At 28.5% G+C, this 20,990-nt stretch overlaps 2 protein-coding genes and 1 long non-coding RNA gene across 4 annotated transcripts; 2 read left to right on the forward strand and 1 right to left on the reverse strand.

The window, feature by feature from the left end:
- Positions 1 to 1,847: 1,847 nt before the first annotated feature.
- On the reverse strand, positions 1,848 to 2,838 carry LOC145743621 (uncharacterized). Its single transcript, XR_014281030.1, has 4 exons — positions 2,734 to 2,838; positions 2,424 to 2,483; positions 2,250 to 2,263; positions 1,848 to 1,944 (listed from the first exon to the last, which is right to left on the reverse strand). It is a non-coding gene; the product is annotated as an uncharacterized LOC145743621 (long non-coding RNA).
- Positions 2,839 to 4,874: 2,036 nt separating this feature from the next.
- Positions 4,875 to 13,930, forward strand: LOC145741921 (formin-binding protein 4-like). Of its 2 annotated transcripts, none has more exons than XM_082559614.1 (16): positions 4,875 to 5,224; positions 6,963 to 7,163; positions 7,547 to 7,864; positions 8,003 to 8,045; positions 8,380 to 8,477; positions 8,744 to 8,875; positions 9,005 to 9,047; positions 9,151 to 9,204; positions 9,473 to 9,626; positions 9,964 to 10,068; positions 10,834 to 10,967; positions 11,652 to 11,737; positions 11,869 to 12,294; positions 12,844 to 12,980; positions 13,256 to 13,446; positions 13,607 to 13,930. In XM_082559614.1, the coding sequence occupies exons 1-16, from the start codon at positions 5,152 to 5,154 to the stop codon at positions 13,695 to 13,697; spliced, it is 2,286 nt and encodes a 761-aa protein (XP_082415740.1). In that variant the 5' UTR covers positions 4,875 to 5,151; the 3' UTR covers positions 13,698 to 13,930. The 2 variants fall into 2 exon arrangements, with proteins under 2 accessions (XP_082415740.1, XP_082415741.1); XM_082559615.1 differs by having other exon boundaries at positions 9,008 to 9,047.
- A 208-nt stretch (positions 13,931 to 14,138) lies between these two features.
- On the forward strand, positions 14,139 to 15,368 carry LOC145741280 (uncharacterized). Its single transcript, XM_082558842.1, has 5 exons — positions 14,139 to 14,497; positions 14,637 to 14,672; positions 14,841 to 14,873; positions 15,042 to 15,134; positions 15,203 to 15,368. Exons 1-5 carry the CDS (start codon positions 14,409 to 14,411, stop codon positions 15,366 to 15,368), a joined length of 417 nt encoding a protein of 138 aa, XP_082414968.1. The 5' UTR covers positions 14,139 to 14,408.
- The last annotated feature ends 5,622 nt before the right edge of the window (positions 15,369 to 20,990 follow it).

The raw sequence follows: 20,990 nt of genomic DNA on the forward strand, positions 1-20,990 counted from the left end.
ATATATATTTTTTTGTTTATAAACATAAAAGTTTTTTAGGGTTATTTACAAAATACTTAAATAAAATTTTTATATAAATACAGAGATAATATCCATTGTCTAAATGAACAAAAGTGATTACATTTGGGTATTTTTTTAATTGTAAATAAATACTTACTTCGTCCATGATTTCGTTATATTCGATTTCCTTACAAATGAAATAAATTTTTTTTTTAATTGATTTAAAATAAAGTGCTTTTTAATTAATTGATTTTAATACCAAAGTTGTTTGTTTTGTTATTTTTACAGTTTAGATAAAAAAAATTTATCGGAATGACTTATATAAAATTCATTTATTACCCAACTATTGTTCCATGAAATTACAATCCAAAAAAATATTAACGCATCTATTTTTTATTTTAAACTAGGTAAATTAAGCAATGAAGTAGTAATTAAAAAAAAAAAAAAATTTATTTTATATATTTAACAAAAATAATCATTTTTAAAATGTTTGATTAATTTAGTTTAATACTTACATACTGTTGTTCCATAAACATAGAAACAAAAATGGAAGTCGTTTAAAATAAAATATTTTAAATTCAAAAGTTAAAAAATAAACAATAAAGTAGTAATTTTAAATCAATAAACCAGTTTTATTTCATATATTTAACAAAAATAATAGTTTAAAATAATGTTCAATAAATTAAATTTAATATTTACACGCTGTTGTTTCATAAACATAAAAATAAAAATGTAAGTCATTCAAAATATAATATTTTAACCTTAAAATGAGTTAATTAAACAATAAAGTGATAATTTTAAATCAATAAACTAGTTTTATTTTATATATTTAACAAAAATAAAACTATAAAAAAATATTTGATTAATTTAGTTTAATACTTACATACTGTTGTTCCATAAACATAAAAACAAAAATGGAAGTCGTTTAAAATAAAATATTTTAAATTCAAAAGTTAAAAAATAAACAATAAAGTAGTAATTTTAAATCAATAAACCAGTTTTATTTCATATATTTAACAAAAATAATAGTTTAAAATAATGTTCAATAAATTAAATTTAATATTTACACGCTGTTGTTTCATAAACATAAAAATAAAAATGTAAGTCATTCAAAATATAATATTTTAACCTTAAAATGAGTTAATTAAACAATAAAGTGATAATTTTAAATCAATAAACTAGTTTTATTTTATATATTTAACAAAAATAAAACTATAAAAAAATATTTGATTAATTTAGTTTAATACTTACAAGCTGTTGTTCCATAAACATAAAAACAAAAATAACAGTTATTTAAAATGAATAATTTTAATTTTAAAGTAAATAAAATAAACAATAAATTATTTATTTAAAATTAATAAACCAGTTTTGTTTTATATATTTAACAAAAATAATAATTTTAAAAAATGTTTAAGTAATTTAGTTTAATACTTACAAGCTGTTGTTCCATAAACATAAAAACAAAAATGTAAGTCATTTAAAATAAAATATTTTAACTTAAAAAAAAAATAAACAATAAAGTAGTAATTTTAAATCAATAAACCGGTTTTATTTTATATACTCAACAAAAATAATAATTTAAAAAAAATGTTGATTAATTTAGTTTAATACTTACATCCTGTTGTTCCATAAACATAAAAACAAAAATGTGAGTCATTTAAAATAAAATATTTTGCATTTAAAGTTAGAAAATTGGACAATCAATTAGTTATCTAAAATGAATAAACCAGTTTTATTTTATTAATAATGTTTAATCTTTTCGGGCTGTTTTTTTTATGAACATAAAAATAAATATGGAAATCATTTTATTAAAATATTTAAATCTTGAAATGAGTAAGTTTAACATAAGATAATAGTTTTAAATAAACAAACCCATATTTTTCAAATATGTATTAAAAATAATAACTTTTAAAATACTAAAATCATTTTTCTAATACTTACAAACTGTTGTTCCAATACATAAAAACAAAAATATTAGTCGTTTAAAATAAAATATTTTAACCTTAAAATATAAAAAACAATAAAGTAGTTATTTTAAAAATGTAAAAAAAAATTATTCTAAATATTTAACAAAAATAAAACTTTAAAAAAATGTTTAATTAATTTTTTTTAATTTATGTAAAACTAATATGAGTACTTATTAATGAATTAAAAATATATATTTGTAAATAATTACTAATTTAAACTGTTGTTATAAAATTAATGTAAAATTGTTAAAAATTATATTTAATATTATATTTATTACCCACCCAATCGTTGTTATCTAAAATATAAAATATAAAAGAAATAATAAATGTTATGTTTTTATAAACTGTTAATTTATTAAAAAAGGCACTAACCCTACTTAAAAAAAAACAATATAAACACAAGTCTTAATTATTATTATATATTTTAATATTCACACAAAAAATAATTTTATTTACCCTCATCCGACATTTTTTATTTGGAAATTTTGAAAAGTTCTTGTATTCTTCAGCAAATATCTAAATAATTTTCATATGCAATTATTTAAAGGCTAGGATTTTCTAAAGTTTATACAAACCACACCAGTTTCACAATAGCATATTTTATAATCTATCAAGCTGCCCAAACTTATATGCATTAGTTGTTTAAGTTTAAACTTGAATTATATTAATATACTATGATAAAAAAAATTTATTTACTTAATTACGTATGGTAAAGGTTTTATGGGCTTCAATAAAAAATAGTCAAATTTTTTATGTAAAGTCGTACCATTCACAATAAAATGAATTCTCAAATCCAATTTTTTTGCATTTAAAATGGTTATTTATACAATAACATACTAGGTGATTAGTTTTTTGTTGAAATAAAATGTAAAATTAAAAACCTAAAAATTTAATTTTATTAATATTTTTTATAAAAAATGAACAATTTTTAGTTAGTACAAAATTTATATTTATTAAATAAAAAAAATATACTTAAATGATGTTAAATTTCATCTTCACCTTTTTATGGTTTATTTAATATTTGTAAAATTTTAAACTATTTAATGAAACAGCAATTACTTTAATTGGTTTATAAATATATATCCCTTGAGCAAAAACTAATAAAGAACAACTATTTAAAATCATCTATACCATGGTTAAACCATAGTTTATTGTTGTAACTGAGCTTTTTTGTTAAAACTTTAGCAGTACCTACCTAAAGCACAAAGAATAGTCACAAGCAATATGAGTTAACTTAAAAATAAATTACTATTCGTTAAGGCTTTGCTAACGTACTCTACGTATATTTTCTGTATTTAAAACTTGTATTATGTATTCTATATGCGCTTTATGTATGCCAGAATAAAACTCGTTACTATTAACGGTTCAGTAACCTCCCAATGTTTAACTCGTCAAAGGCAAAAAGCTTACAGGATTGCAGTCAAAACAATTTTAAAAATGTTTTAAAAGCGAATACTGTCCTTAGAAATTGTAGCGCGATCGCGAAAACCTGTTCAAGTAAAAATATTGTTATTTAACACAAACTAAAACTGATATAAAACATTGTTAAGATAGTTAATACTCTATTTAAAAGTTATATGTATCATTTAATTTATATTTTAGTTGGTTAAAATACAAATAAACAATCGATTGCATTTTTGAAAGATCGAGACTTTCTCGTAGTATATAAAATTGGATGCAATCCTATACTTAAAACAAATAGGTAGTCTGCAGATTAAAGCTAAGTATAACAATTTTATTACTTGATTAACAGTAAAAATGTTGTATCTAAGGGCTAAATCAAACTAATACACCAAGGGTTTAATAGAGGTCAGAATGGAAAGTTGTAATTTTAAAATACAATTTTGTTAGTTCAGTTTTTCAGTATTTTGGTGTTTAATTTAGGCAAAGTAGCGCTTTCGATGTTTAAAAGATATTAAAATCCGTGTAGGCCTAGGTTACGGTAAAATAAAATACAATCTAAAAAAAAACTGTTGGGCTACATAATTTGTAACATTAAGCCGAGGTGAAAATATTAAGAATAAAAAATATTACAAACCAGTGTGTTTATATAACATTTAAACCGTTTACGCATTTGTGTTTTATTGCTACAGTTTTCGGAAAGGGTTCTTATTCAATAAACTACTGCAAAATAATCATAAAATAAACAGTTATTAAAATCGACTTTATATTTTTGATCTAATTTGTTATAACTCGCTAAAATCGACTTTATAATTTTCTGTGAGATAAAATATCCTACTTTAAAATACAATGAGATGAAATATTGTACTAAAATGTTCTAGCTTAGAATACAATTAAACCAACTACTGAGCTTCTTTTTGCTTTTTTTGTGTATTTTTTGCATCAAAAACGATTAAAACTGGGTTGGATAAATTTTTATTTGATTTTGTTTGCCGTTTGCAATTATAAAATTGTTTTTTTATATATTCGTCTGTTATGGAATCGGTAAACTTTGTTTATTTTTGATTAACACGCACTAAGATGATTTGGGTTGGTCTATGTCACTTGCAATCCTTATATTAAATTATTAACCACCTACAGTTTTAAACTAAAATGTAAAAGTTTATTATTAATACAATTTTTGTTTGTTTAAATATAAATACGCCCATAAGTATCAAATTTTGCTACATTTTTTTGTTTGGTTTTCACTTCTAATTTTTGATGGAGTGTATATTTACTACTGGTGAAACCATAGTAAATTAAGCCTATACAATTACTTTTTACCCAAAGGCTGAAGCAAAAACAATAGTTTTTAAAATAATAAAAACAAGGTTTTGTGTTCAAAATTGATTAGCATCAAATAGTTAACTATTCCCAAACTACTTTTCAAGTAATAAAAAGTAGTTGACAACACTTTGGTTTTAAGGATTTGGTCCAACGAGTTCTGCAAACAGTTAACTACAGGCAATGGCGACGGACAGCAAATGTATAATAGTTTAAAATGTGACCCTAAGCTGCTTAAAACTGACATTTAGACAGTTAGACTGTTATATATTTAAAGTTTTTGTTATCTATTTTTTACAATGTATTTCTATTTCACAGTCACAAAGTACACAAATTCAAAATTCATCGTCAAACAACGTTGCGTACACACAGCAAAATTATTTTATTTGAGTTGTTGTCTCACAACGTTCTACACTTTAATCTGATCTGCTGATTTTAATACAGTCATCTGAAAATCAAAATGAGTCGTCGGAAACCAATTTTACAGATTGGTGGCCGAAACCTTAACAGAAATACTCCAGAACCTACAATCAGTAAGTGTTTAGTGATTTTTAATGTAAACTAAAATTTAAATCAAATTTTTAGTCCCAAAACTTAATTGAAATTTAAGAAATGCCTTTTGCAAAAACGTAAACAGTTAATCAAAGGTGGGCACCAAACCTTTTAATGCATTAATTGTTAATTAACGAAGTTAAATTTTTCGTTAAAATTTAACTTTTATGTTAACTTTAAAGATTGTTATCGAACCTGTTAACTTTTGTTAAATTGTGCTTCCGTTAAATTAAGTTCGTTAAGTCATTATTTTTACAAGAAAATCGTGGTAATATAGGATATGTTTGTTTAATTTTGCTGTTTATCGGGTTTAAATGTTTCAATTTTTAAACGATGTATGTAACTACCATTTGGCCGAATGCCAGACACTTCGGCCCCCGGACACTTCGGCCAAAATTTTTTTTTTAAAACAGTGGGGATTTTGCATTTTAATTACCGCGATAAATTTTATTTTTGCGTAGTTATATACAGTTTTTAGACAGTATTTGAAACAAAATAAGCAGTAAATTAATATTTTTTTTTAATAATAATGTGCAAGAACATGTTATCTTTCTTTTGCCGTGTCAATTTTTTAATTTTACAAACTAAAACCTATAAAATCTAATTTTGAAAGCGCGCGCTTTTAGGTGACGGAAGACAATGCATAATTGTTATCTCGTATTTTGCCAAATAGTGCCGCCTTTCCAAACAATATTTGAAGAAAATAGAGCGTTCATTTTTTATTTTTTACACTAAGAAGTATGCATAAATATGTTATCTTTCTTTTCCTGTGTCAATTTTTTAATTTTACAAACTAAAACCTATAAAAAACTAATTTTGAAAGCGCGTGCTTTTAGGTGACACAAGACGATGATGCAATATGATATCACGTGTTTTGCGAAATAGGGCCGTCTTTCTAAACGATATTTGAAGAAAATAGATCATTAATTAATCATTTTTTACACTAAGGAATGTGCATAAATATGTTATTAGTTATTGCCTGTGTTAATGTATATAAATTTATATACTAAAACACAAAGAATAAAATGTTTAAAGAGTTGCCAAAAGATTTGTCCTGCAAAAAAACGGCGGGGAGTCAGCGATGAAATTCCCGTGTATAAAGTCAGCGTAAGACCATATTTTACCGATATTTAAAATAAAATTTTGCATAAAGTACAGTATATCTAAAAGTTTTTATTGGCTGTTACGTTAATGACATATGTTTTGAAAAAAAAATTTTGGCCGAAGTGTCCGGGGGCCGAAGTGTCTGGTTACCACCTGGCCACTGTTATTTGGGCAATTTTCCAGTTTTAAAAACATCTTTTAAAACTAGGTTTGTTCAGTTGAATTATGAACTTAGATAAAAACTTTTGTTTTTTTTTAAAAATGGTCATTTTTTTAGTTAATTTATTGTGTAACGAATTAGCACTTAACGTAGTTACTTTTTTGGTTAACTGTGCCTACCTATGCAGCTAATATTTACACCACCATAGGTTAACTTTTTCTATATTTTTGGGTGTAAAAAAATGCTTAAAAATTTGAAATTCTATTAGCAGCATCTGCCCGTTTTACGGAAGGGCAGAAAAATTTTTATACCTTACCGTAATCTACCCTGCGAATTCCGTCCTTTTCCGCATTTATTTTAGTATAATGCATTTAAACTGGCAGATGACGCTAATAGAGCTTCGAAAATTTTATGTTATAAAATATAACATTTTGTTAAACATAAAATTGTTCAAGGTACAAAGTCATCATATGGTGGAATTGGCTTAGTGGAAGATTATGGTGCACAAACAGATGATGATGAAAATGACTCAGCAAAAAATAAAACTGAGGATAAAGTTAATGATGACTCAGTTGATATAAAACTTGCCGATTTTATGAAAGAAATTGATGATATTGAAACCAAACAAGCTGACGATACAACACCAATACAAGAAAGTACGAAAAATTTTTTATTTTAAAATTCCATGTTCAATTTGATAATTTGTCAAGAAATATAAAATAAATAACATAGCACAACAAAAACCGGCAGCTTGGTGTAGTGACCAACGACATGGTTTAGTGGTTAGAACACTTGTCTGCACTACATGAGATCCTGGGTTAAATCCCCTCTGCTCTTAAATTGTCTTTGAGTAAGGTGCTTTTATAATTCATATTTTATTGAACTGCTCTGGCATCTCGAGACTGGGTCAGGGTAACTTATGTTACCCTATGTTTAGGTTGTAAAGGTGACCTTTCTACATCAAGGATAAATAAATGTGAAAAAAACACCCCAGTTTTGTGACATTATAGTAATAAATTAAATTTTTTTGTTATTTTAGTTGACTGGGGTTCATGGACACAATGTATAGATGAAAACACGAACCACCCTTATTACTGGAATACTGAAACTAACGAAGTCACCTGGACAGTTCCCGAAGAAATATCAAAACAATATGAACAAAATTCTCCTAAAAATGAGAAAATTGAAAAAGAAGTTGAACCGGAAAAAGATGTTGAAAAAGATATTGTGAATATAAGTAAAGAAGAACCAGTTATTGATATTGTGGAACAAAAATCGCCAAAATCTAAAGACGAAATCTTGGCAAGCAAATTTCAAACAAATAAGGAATATTTAATATCAAAAACTTCTTTAAAATGTAAGTTTTTAAAATGTCATGTAAGATTTTTCAATTATTTGCCAAATTTGTTAAAATTTTTTTTTTATTTTGGTTGGTTTTTACTACTTAATTCTATTTTTCTTTTTTTTAAATATTTTATATTTATTTTTATTGCAGCAGCTATTTTACAAACCCATAAAAAGCATCAAGAAAAAATGAGGTATGGAAATTTAATCACTGTAAAAACCAAAATGCATAAAAAAAATACATAACAAAATTATATTAAAACTTTTTTGTAATTTTTATTTGATTTAGATTAAGTTAAAAATCTGGCCAAATATTTTTTCATTTTTAAGACATATAAATACATTACTCATTTTTAAATATTGCCAAGATAATAAATTTTTTTTCTTCGGACAGAAGGTAAGTTATCTGTAAAGAAAGTATCATTAGTTTAAGTCAATGAATTATTAGCTTTTGTTTTGCAAAAATATCTGTGGCAGTTTTTGATTTTAAGTTATCCATAACATTATTTCTTAACAACAACTTTACAGGGAAAAGGATCGAAAATCGCCTGTAATGATAAAAGAAAATATTTCAACTGATGTTGACTTTGACATTGACGCGGAATTAGATAACGCCCTTACTACACGTAAGTTTGTTTTATTTTTACATTTTTTTAACAACTTAAAATGTGCATGTTTGATATTTTGATTTTTGCAAACTTGGGTCTTTAAGTTTGATTCTCATTTCTTGCATTTTATAATGTAACTTTTAAGATTAAAAATAAACTTTTCTAAAAACAATTTTAGTTACCAAATCTCATATCAAATGAATTATTTCCGAAGCTAAAAAAAACAAAATTTAGGCTCTTTTAAAAATACTAAATTGTCTAAAAAATGATTTTTAAATGCGCAGATACAAAAGTAAAAAAAGTAAGATTAAAAGATGAAGAAATTGATTCTATTGCTCCGAAAAAGCGGAAAATCTTTAATGGAGATCAAATTAAACTGACGAATTATGCCGGATCATCAGATTCAGACACTAGTGGTCACTATATTAATTTAAAATTAAAATTTAGAATAAGTTAAAAACATTTTGTAGGCCTAATTGAATGTGAGTATCATACTCTAAGTAATATAAAAATGTTTTTTTTTATTGGATTAAAATTTTTTTTAGAAGAAGTAAAAAAGAAAGAGAATTTTGAAGAAAAGCCTACACGGTAATTATTTTTTTAACTGTTTTATCACTTTTGGTCCTGAATCTAATTTTATTTAAACTTTAGCTTTATTATTATTATGATCTTATTATTATTATTATTTTAGATTGGATAAAATTATTAAAGAGGAAGAAGCTAGTAATTCTAGTGAAGATTTTAGGTATGTTATAATATTTTTTTGTAAAACTAAAAAAAACTGATATTGTGCAAAATTAAACTTTAATTAAAAAGAATGTCGTGTATATAATACATTTAATAGTGAAGAATTGCAGCGGCAAAAAGTGGCATATAGTTTATACAGTTAGGGCCAGGGGTACCCGGTTTAATTCTTGGTAGTGTCAAAAGTGTAACTAACTTTATTGAAATGCTTTGCAAAAAAAGTAGTAAGTTTTAATTATTAAAATTAAGAGTGTAAAAAATATTTTTAGTAAATATAATGTGTGTGAACTTGAGGAAGGTGAAATTGATTCGAAATCTCCCCAACCATCTCAACCAAGCAAGTTCATGTTATTTGAACGAAGTTTTGAGGATAAATCCACACAAGTTGATTCTAAACTATTAAAAACTGGATCTAAAAACAAGGTACTGTGCATAGTAATTTGTTATTTTTCAATTAATTTTAACAATTATTTAAGAGTAGTTAGTGTAATTACTTTTGATCTATTGTAGATACTTAAATTGTAAAATGTTTTAAATTAATCTTAATTGCCTAAACATAGGATAACATTTGTTACCCTTGTCCTCGAGTTGCTTTGACAGTTTAAAATAGTATGGAATGGACCATATTTTTAAATAACTTACCCACTGGTTAGGTCTTTGTTTCATAGCCTTGCAGTTTCTATAATGTATATATCACAATGTGTGTAAAACATCCATTATTGTTTGCGACATTTTTATTTTACTTTTAATTAATCAACAGGAAAAGATAGAAGAAATGTCTGGAACGTTGTTAAGTAAACTCGAATATTTTGCTGTGATAGAAAAGGAATCTTCAAGTTTTTATAAACTTATCACCGAAATAGAAGTAAGTCAATCACCAACATTATATGTAATTTATTTTTTTGTATATTATCCTCGATGTGGGAAAGTCGAATGCATGACTTAAACATAGAGAAACATCAGCTACTCCAACCTAGTCTTGAGTTGCCTGTGGCAGTTTAGGATATTAATAGCAGTTTGGGATATTATAGATTATAATTTCCCGGTAATTATGCTGCTCATTAGGTTCTGGCTCAGCAGGAGTTCATATCGTTTATAGTGCCTTACTCAAGGGCGCTACAGCATGAGATCAGTGGGGATTAAACCCACGACCTAATGGTGGTGTAGGAAGTGTTCTTACCACTACACCACGCTGGCAGTAATATTATAATATCTTTACCATTTAAATTTTCCAAACACTACTATTTTTGTTTTAACTATAACAGCCTGCTCTCTACCATACTTTTTTAATTAGTGCTACAATTAAAGTTCCTTGTAGTTATAGTTTTTTTTTATGTGAAAGTACAAGTGAAATCATTATTGGTGTCATTAGTGAAGTATAAGATCTATCAATAGTACATAAGTTATATAAGATTTAATATGGGTAAAACAGCATCTAAATTAAGACCCCAGTTAGTGGTTTTATTTAATTGTAAAACCACACCATACTTTTAACACTGTGATATTATATTTAATTTTATTTATTTTTGATATTAACAAAGACTTCAAAATTAGTCTGGCGATTCTTAAGTTGTACGGTTGTTTTATTTGTTTTTAAAAAGAGCCACCACCAATATTTTTGTTTTTTTAGGTTCGAATCGAAGACTGGCAGGCTGCCGAATTATCTGACAATTATGTTCTAAAACAACTTAACACCGCAACAACTCAAGTCAACAAGCATGAAAAATCTTTTTTGCCCGACGAGTGGTCGTGTTTTTGGGACAGGTACGCTAAACCTGATTTTCTCACTTCAATTTTATTGGAATTTGTTGGTTAACTTTAGACTGCTTAAACATTACTCAACAGCGATGGTTAATAGCAAGACTGTCTTGCATAGACAGTTTGTTGTGATAAAAAAAAATTAGGTGTCCAACTGCATCACCAAAGCAACATTACCTGAAAGTTAAGATCATTTTTTTTCGTTTTTTGTCTGCTCTAATAAAGGCAAGGGTTAGTTGTTGGGGTGAAAAGTTTAAAATTGTAAGCATCCAAAGGACAAAGCCTGTTATATTTACCACAGTCATATTGTTGTTATAGATATAAAAATTGGTTGGCATTAAATACTAAAAAACAAATCAAATTCACTTAAAAAATTTTTTTAATCCTGACTAAAACTCCTACACTACACAAAAAAGAATAGCAACATTTTTTTTAAAAATGGGTAATAGGGGCTATGTCTCTCTTCGTAGTCTGTACATCCAAATTTTTGGGCATATTTTATTTAAATTAAAACCAGGTTTATACCACACCTTGTCTCTTGCTGAAAAGAAATACAATTTGAAGATGAGGAATAAGGTAAGTTAATTTAAAGTCTAATGCTTCTTAATCCAACTTAATTTTAGCCTCTATTTTTAAAGCAAAATAATTACTCTACAAATGCTTTAACATTTGTTTTTTTATGATTAACAGTGAACATAAAAGATACTTCTTCAAAAAAGAAGGAGAGACTGTGGGACAGTGGGAGCTGCCAAAAAAAGTAGCAGAAAACACAACAGGTAAAACATAGTGCAAACAATCAGTTCTTTTAGCCTAAAGATTGGATAGTAAAAATTTTTAAGATAATTTAAGTAATCATTTTTAAAGCAGCAGCTCACATTAATTAAAATTTTCTTTAAATTGATTTTAGACGCGCCTGAAAATGGCGATGATGCCACTTCATCAAAAACAACCAGTGCACCACAACCAGATGGTTACCATGCTGGTTACCCTGACAACCATGCACACCACCCCATGTCGATAAACTATGGTTACTACCAGCAATACTGGAACCAGTACAACATGTCACAACAACCATACAACACCAATGTTACCCAATACAGCGACGATTTTCAACCAAATAACCCCCCTGAAGTACCCCCACCACCTCCAGGTGAAGAAACAGCCCCTTTACCCCCTTCAGATGATAGCAACCCCCCACCACCCCCACCTCCTGGTGATTCTCAGCCCCCATTACCTATCCCAGATGGGGTGGATTCCCCTGCTGTGGGGTTAGTGGGTGAAGATGGGATCGAGATGGAGATCAGTGATGGGGAGGAACCTGCAAAGAGTTCAGGTTAAAATTTAAATTATTTAAATTAAAATAAAGGCACTATTGGGAAAGGGATTTTAATAATGACATGATAACAAAGTTAATCAATCTAGTCAGTAGCCTACCCTACAGTCCAGATTTTTATTGTAGTAATATGATTGCAACTATTCACAAATATTTGCCCTTGAAAATTTACATGCACATCACAAGTGGCAGTGTTTTTAAATTATCTCAGCCTTTTGTGCATGTGTATGTGATTGGACATATAATGTCCACTAAGCTTTATTATAAGTTATTGAACATTTTTTAAGCAACAATATTTTAGTTTATATTTTGTATTAAATTTTATTTTAAAAATATTAAGGGCCTTTTCTACTTTGTTAACCCTACCCAATACAGCGACGATTTTTAACCAAATAACCCCCCTGATGTACCCCCACCACCTTCAGGTGAAGAAACAGCCCCTTTACCCCCTTCAGATGATAGCAACCCCCCACCACCCCCACCTTCAATTTAATTTTTAACTTGCAAGAAGATTTTTGCTTACAGATGTTAAATTGGATTTGTTTTTAGAGCCCAAAAGACATCATGTAACAGAATTAAAAAAAGGTCCGGTAGAATATGGATCTCACCCTTCTACTTTAACTCAAAATAATAAAATTAATATTAAAACGAGTGAAAACATGGGAAAAATTAAAAAAGCGAAAAAGGTTTGTTCTCATTAAACAAAATCTGTTTTTAAAATAAAAAAATTTGCCTATTTATTTTATTCGGTAAATTGAGCGCTCTTAAAATAAATGACGTAGTAAATAATAGCTTAAATGGCCGGTTTTAGTTAAAAATGTGTTTACTTCTTAATTTAATCTAATTATTGAGGATTAATTTGGTCAATTTTAGCAATGTTATAGTTTTATTTAAGGTACAAATTCAATTTATATTTTGTGTCAAGTTGTTTTTTTTTATTTACCTTTTTTTATATTTTTAGAACAAGAGAGAAAAAAGTGTCCCGAAGAAACCCAGGAAAGAGATGGTTGGCATGGTGATGAAGTGGCAACGAGCAAAGATGGAAATTGAAGAGGAAGAGAAGAGGTTGATCCTGGAGACGGAGGAGGAGTTAAAAGCAGAAGGAGATGTTGGCAAACAGATCCAGAAGTGGAAGACTGATCAAATTTTAAGGTAATTTTTTTAAATTAAATATTTTTTTTAATTTGTTTAACTTTTAGAATCTAAATTTTAATTTTAAAATTTAATAGTTTTTGTTGCAACTTTTGTGTATCTTTTATCTTAATGTTTTTCATATATATTAATTTTTAATTGAATTGTTTTTATTCTGTAGTGGTAAAGCGTCGACTAATGCTAACTTTGAACCAGTGAGTGCAGACTGGAGAAAAAAATTACAAGAACGAAAAAAGAAAATGAGATCATAACAAAAAACATTTTTTTGTTCAAACAAACACAACAACTGGCAGTTTTACAAATAAATAAATTATTTATTTATTTATTTATGAAGTGATACGACGTTTATAACTTGTTTAAAGTTATTGAATGCACTGCCTTTAATTTAATCAACTGGACCTTGTACTTAATACGTTATATTAACGCCGTTTAAATTGTGCTTTTTTCCAAAATAAACTTTTTTCTAAATAAATCAAACAAACCGTAAAAAACAAAAATATTTCGCCATAGAAAAGACCAAGATTAGGTCCACGGTTAAAAATATGTCCGTCCAAAATTGAATTTTTATTGAACTGTTGTGAGGATAAACTAATTTAAATTGTGTAAAATTTTTGCGGTTACCATCTTGGGTTTTGTTGGTAAAGGGTAATCCCCGTTTTGTCACGTGACTTTTATGAGTCTGGCTTAATCAACCTGACCAAAATATCGTACGTGATTGGCTGTTGGTATTCTCTGTTGCGTAACAGTAATCTCTGTTCCGTAACACAAAAATAACAATATATGCTTTTAAATAACAATGGGAGTTTTTACCGCGTAAATCTAAAGAATTATTCAGTTATAAAATTTTACGTTTGCATATATATGTTTGGAAATTTTTTGGAAAATTCTTTGTTTGCAAATTCGATGAACTTTTCAGGAAACACATTTGAGGGCCAGGTTTCTTTTTACACGGCAACAGGGGAATGCAGGAGCATTTTAAAGCTCTTGCAAATCCCCCTGTTGCTCATAACCTGGCTCTCCTAGAATCTGGAGGAGGGATTGAAGATAAACTGTGAGTTATTTTTGCTGTTTTAATTTTTTTTTGCATTTTACTGAATTTAAAATAAATGTGTTGGTAAAAGTAACACTGCATTTTAAATATTTGGTAATTATGTTAGTGCAAAATGCTAATAAAGTTTATATTTTTTTAGAAAATCTACAAACAGTATTAAAAATAGACTTGGCGAGTAAGTTATTTTTTTTACATTGTTTTTTAAATTTTTTTTAAGCATTTTACTAAATCTAAAATAAATGATGCTGTTAAAAGTAACACTGTTTTTTAAATATTTGGTAGACCTTTTAATTTATTGTAATTATGTTAGTACAAAATTCTAATAAAGTATATATTTTTTTAGAAAATCTGTACACGTTAAGGAAAGACTTGGCGAGTAAGTTATTTTTTTATATTGTTTTTAAAATTTTTTTAAACATTTTACTAAATCTAAAATAAATGATGCTGTTAAAAGTAACACTGTTTTGTAAATGTTTGGTAGACCTTTTAATTTATTGTAATTCTGTTAGTGCAAAATGCTTATACGGTATATATTTTTTTAAAGAAAAACAAATACACATGGAGGCAAGGGGGCTCGCTGGAGGAGACAGCAGAAGAGGGGATCGGCAGTAAAACCTGCTGGGGATTCAACATCAAAGTAACTTCTTAATTTTTATTTTACCGATTTAGAATGGTTTAAAAAAAACATTAACACTTTTTTTGTAGATATGCAAGTGAAGACCGGAAAAGGTGGGTCAGTGGTGGGGGGACAGAAATGAACTATTTAAGTAAAAACTTGTACCCCTCTCCCACCACTGGCCATCCGAACTGCCGAGCCCCTCTTTCTGTGAAGGACTCCAGCTCCCCCAAGCCTCCATCCAAAATAAAATAATTTTTGTTTAAAACTGAGTGGTTTATAAAACCTAGGCGTTTAAAAGGTATAATAGTCATCGTATCTTCATTTTAAGATTATGTTTTATAAGGGCAAATTGAGAATGGCAGCATTTTAACAAATTAAAAGTTATCAGTTATGAAAAAAAGTATCACTTTGATATTTGAAAGCTAGGAATTAATAGAAACAAAAAACATTTAACCAAATTTAATTACTTTGTATTAAAGACTATAATCTAAGTAATACTCAAAGGTTTAATTTTTTTACTTTATTTTATAACAACAATGTTTTAACAAAACTTGCCATTATCAATAAAAAAACAAAAACTGCAAAGGTATTTACGGAACTAGGCCTGAATTTTACATAAACTTAAATGCACAAAAAATAATGCGGCGGGAAAAAGGAACAAAATCAATTTCATGATTTAAAACATGCAACAGAATTAATTTTGTCATTTTTTTAATATATATTGTATTACAAAATAAATTTTCGGGTGACATTGGTTTGTGTATGATTTAGTTCACTACACTTCACAGGAAAGACCACGAGAAGGTTGTCACCATCTTTCCCAAAAATTATAGGGCCATTTTAGACCACATCTAAATAAGATCTCAACTTTTTATGCCTCCATTTCAGTCGGTCTTAACTTTGTTTGTTGTTGGGGCCATCTCAGACCACATCTAAATAAGATCTCAACTTTTTATGCCTCCATTTCAGTCGGTCTTAACTTTGTTTGTTGTTGGGGCCATCTCAGACCACATCTAAATAAGATCTCAACTTTTTATGCCTCCATTTCAGTCGGTCTTAACTTTGTTTGTTGTTGGGGCCATCTCAGACCACATCTAAATAAGATCTCAACTTTTTATGCCTCCATTTCAGTCGGTCTTAACTTTGTTTGTTGTTGGGGCCATCTCAGACCACATCTAAATAAGATCTCAACTTTTTATGCCTCCATTTCAGTCGGTCTTAACTTTGTTTGTTGTTAGGGCCATCTCAGACCACATCTAAATAAGATCTCAACTTTTTATGCCTCCATTTCAGTCGGTCTTAACTTTATTTGTTGTTGGGGCCATCTCAGACCACATCTAAATAGATCTCAACTTTTTATGCCTCCACTTCAGTCGGTCTTAACTTTGTTGCTTTTAGCCCTGGGTAAAGTTAGTTTTTTTTGTCTGCAGGTAAGGGACATACAAATAAGGCATTTTTTGCCTCAGTTGGTAAAAGGGAAACACATTGACTGTGATACCACTGTTGGCACCTTATACATTCGACCCAATCACATCTACTGTTGTCTTGGTTTTCACACATCCGACATTTGTTTTTTATGTGGCTACCAGTTAGACAATTGCCAACAACAGTAGCGTAAATCTCATCTCTGTACATGGAAGTTTGACAGTCAGGTTGTTTAAGATTCTGGTGCAAAGTAAGCCACTTACTGTACATACAGACAAAAACTCCACAACTCATGCTATCTGGCTGCAGGGTATGTGGAACAACTTTTGCTTTTAAATCTAAAAATCCAAATTTTTGTTTTGTCACATAGTTCATCATGTCCAGTGCAGATTTTACATCCATATTTGATTCTGTGCACACATCCTTCATAGGATCAAGGTATAACAAAACTCGCTGTTCAATGTCCACAGCAAGCAAAACCCAGTGGGCCCCGGTTATATTCCAGGGAACAAAAATGTATTTTTTATCGGTCAAAGTGACATTATTCCACAGCCTTTTTATGGAAGGATTTTTGTTTAGAGTTGTCGCAACTGATGAGTCAACAAACAAAATATGGCTATACTTGTTGCACAACCACCAAAGGTAACTATTTATAATTTCGTCATACAGCCAACCTTCAGTAAAGTCCGCATCATAGGCTTGTAAAACTTGTAATTCACTCTTGGAAAGAAGGGGATCCAAAGACTTAATATTTACTAATGAAATATTATATGGACCATTTTTTAACAAGTTTTTAAGTAAGCCCTTTTTTTTAAGTACCGCAATAGATGGAGTAACCTTCTTTATAATTGCTACTGGTGTTTTTGCTACATAGTTAGTACGGGGTTTTTTGACAGGTGGAACTTGAAAGTCGGACCCATCATCATAAAAGGAACACCCTTTTGGAAACAAAGAAGTTACTCGGTATAGGTCCCGCATAGAATCAGCATGTTTACCATGTCTTGATACAAACTTGTTTGCCTTTGGATACTTTCTCGGAAGCTCATCATGAACTGCTACTTTTGATTTAATTACTTTGGTTGATTTTTTTTCCATTTTTTTTTTATCTTTTCTTCTGATCCCAACACTCGCAACCCACCATCATGTTTACAATTATTTCTCATATTCTCGATAACTTCATTTAGTGTCGCTTCAGCCTTCAACAAGGCTTCTTCTGAAGTAACATCGAATGATAAATCTCTTATGGTTGTTAAAGCATTAGAGATTCTCGTTATTGTTGAGTGTTTTGTTTTCTCTTGTATTTTAAGTTGTTGTGATGGTGTTTTGGATTCACAATTGGGTTCGTGTCGTTGTGGTACTGTCTGTTTAATTTTGCATGTAGCTTGGTACACTGGATTTGTAGGATCAACAATGCAAGGATCCAAAATCATAAAAGGAGAATTTATGTACCATGTAGGAAAATTTTCCCATGACACATCTGGAAATTTTTTGAAAATGCTAAACATATGTTTGCATGGTAAACAGTTTCTTTTAAAGTCTACACATGAGCATTTTGGTCCCTGATAAATAGAAATTTCATAGACTTCTTTTGTTTCTGCACTGTTCACATAAAACATATCTTCTACTCTTGATATCGATTCACTAGAAATGTCAGTTGAAGAAAGCATTCTTTTGATGCAATGTTTTATAATGTTGTGGGGTCTATCATGTAAAAAAGAAGGAACATTACCATGGTATTGACGATAGTTATTGGAAGCCGCAAGGTTTTCATTTCTGTACCTAAAAAAGCAACAGTTACCGTTTTAGGTGTAAAATATAAAACAAAACTTAATGATACTGCTACTTTTGGGGTCACATTTTAAAAATGATATACTAACCTTTGAAAACTTTCAGGCAAAAAGTCTTTATGTAACACTGTGATAACTCCAGATAAAGATCTGTCTGTGCGAAAGCGTATATGGCATTCCTTTAACGTTCTGTTTTGACTTTCCACACCATTGTTTGTGTTAATAATAACTTTGAGCTTATTTACTCTATAGAGCCAAGCCCAGCGCTACAAAATAATGCAATAAAGATTAATAATGATTTTAATTTTATTTTTTTGATTAAATCTAAACACTTAGATGTGGTTTGTTGAATTACCTCTTTTGTAGGTTCCCAATATTTTTCAAAATAACTTTGAAACTTAGCATTATCATTCCAAATATTACTACTTTTCAACTGAGTTATTGCCGTTGTAAACATCTCATCAGTATCTGCTGAGGCAACAGATCGCAATAAACCCAATGCACATTGTTGCTTGCTTTTATCACCAATGCCATTATCATGTTTTCTCACCCATCTCCCCCATGCTTGTTCTCGGTGAAAGTCACAAATCAATACTCTACAGTCTTTCGATAAATAAAAAATATTAACAGCTTAATTGTTATTTATGCTTTTTAAATAATATAATGTTTTTTTAGGCTAATATATATAACACCTTTAAAAATGGCCTCAATTGCAAGAATTTCAGCATCGCACTTATCTGTCATAAAATATAAGGGATTCCAATTGGGACACCATTTTCGCAAGACTTTAAGTGCCTCTTCAATATCATCAGCAGTTTCATTTTGTATAATAAAGGACCCAACAACTTGATAGTTAACGTTGGTCTTTACACAAAGAAAAAAAAGGGGAAGGGCATATTTTGATGTTTTGTAGGTAGCATCTAAAAGACACATCTCTTGCCCATACCTTTCAAGCAAACGTTTTTGCCAAGCAAATTGATGTACAAATAAAAGTGATTGCCTACACTTAATAAAAGGAATTTCATCCCATTCACTTTCTTGTTCTTTCACATTGTTTGCTTCTCCTGCCACATATGGTCGATACAAAACATTGTCATCAGTACCATATGACTTTTTCCATTCATCAATTAAAAGTTTTACGTTGGTTGGATCGAATTTTGATAGTTTTCTATTTACAAATGCATAATAAAAGCTGTTTTTTAAATCCTTGATGCATGGATAAAATCTTCGATTTGTAGGACATGGCAGGGGTTGATCTTTAAATAAATCATGTCTAACATAAAGAGCAATTGCTTTTTTAAGTTCACGGACACTGCTAACACCTTCGTCAACAAGTTTTCCTATTTCAGCAATTATTCGCTTATCCACTGCCTGCTGATATCCAGCTTCCTGTTACAATAATTTAATATTATTTTTTGTTTTATAGAGGTATTTAAATATATAACAATTTTTTTTTTAAATAACCTTTCCAGTTACATGACCAACATGTGAGTGGCTTGGTGGAAAATTTATTTTATAAACAATTCTAGATTTTATAGATGATGGTGAGTTGCTCAGTTCATACTTTAAACTTTTGGATACTCGGTTTTTAAGTTGCTTCAATTCTTTTTTGCACTCATAGAAATTAATCTTGAAAATGTAATTTGTTATTAGAATGTTGCAATTGTGTTTTAGGCAGTAGTTAAAATGTTAAAATAAACCTTGTATGTTGGAAAAAGTTTCATTTTGGTAATGCTAATGTTAGCAGGACAATTTGTTTTTTTTGATCCTTGTAAGCACATGTATGTTCTAGGTACCACATGATCAATAAGCTAAAAATTGAAAATAATAAATTGTAAATTATTAAGTAATTTTCAGTTTGACCTATCTTTAGCAAAATCATTATTAATATAATTTAAGTGGTTTACCTCTGGTATAACTTTACTCTTAGCTTTCAAGCTATTCCTACGGTCTTTGCCATGTTGACATTCCATATTAAAACTTTCAATAAATCTGTATGGTACAAAATCATTGTTCCATAAAATTTGCTCACTTTTACTCTTGTGGACTTGACGCTGTACAAACTTGGTCAAGGTGGAGGTTTCAAATTTAGTAATTGTGGCCTTAACCTCCTCAATTGTTGTAACAAACTAAAAAATTTGTATTTAAGATGTAATTTTAACATGCTGTATTTTAATAACAAAAGGATAATACAGTTTTTTTAAAAATTAAAAAACAAAAATATTTTAGCTGTACCACAGTCAGCATACTCGAAGGCGATTTTACTTCTGAAATGTTCATTTCTTTTTTTTCCTTCTGTTGCCCCTGCCTTTCTTGTTCCTGCAATATTCTAAAAATAAACTATATATACGGTTAGTAGAAGCCTACTTGACTTCCTTAACTACTTTAAAAAACTTAAAAGTAAAGGCTACACAATTTTCAAATAAGTTCAAAAGAATCAATATATTAAATATGGTAAAACGGTTTTAGTATAGAATTATATAAAAATAAATAATAATAAATAGTTCTGAAAAGAACTGTTTTTGGTAGAAATAGTCTTAAAGAACTATAACCGGTTAATGTTTAAAAATTGAGCTTTAAAAAACGCAATCAGCAATCTACTACAGTAGTATTCTCTAAAAAATTAACATAAATGCTGTTAGTTAATTTTAATTACCAATAA

The sequence above is a fragment of the Corella eumyota genome, chromosome 2 (assembly GCF_963082875.1).
Source record: "Corella eumyota chromosome 2, kaCorEumy4.1, whole genome shotgun sequence".
Classification (NCBI taxonomy): domain Eukaryota; kingdom Metazoa; phylum Chordata; class Ascidiacea; order Phlebobranchia; family Corellidae; genus Corella; species Corella eumyota.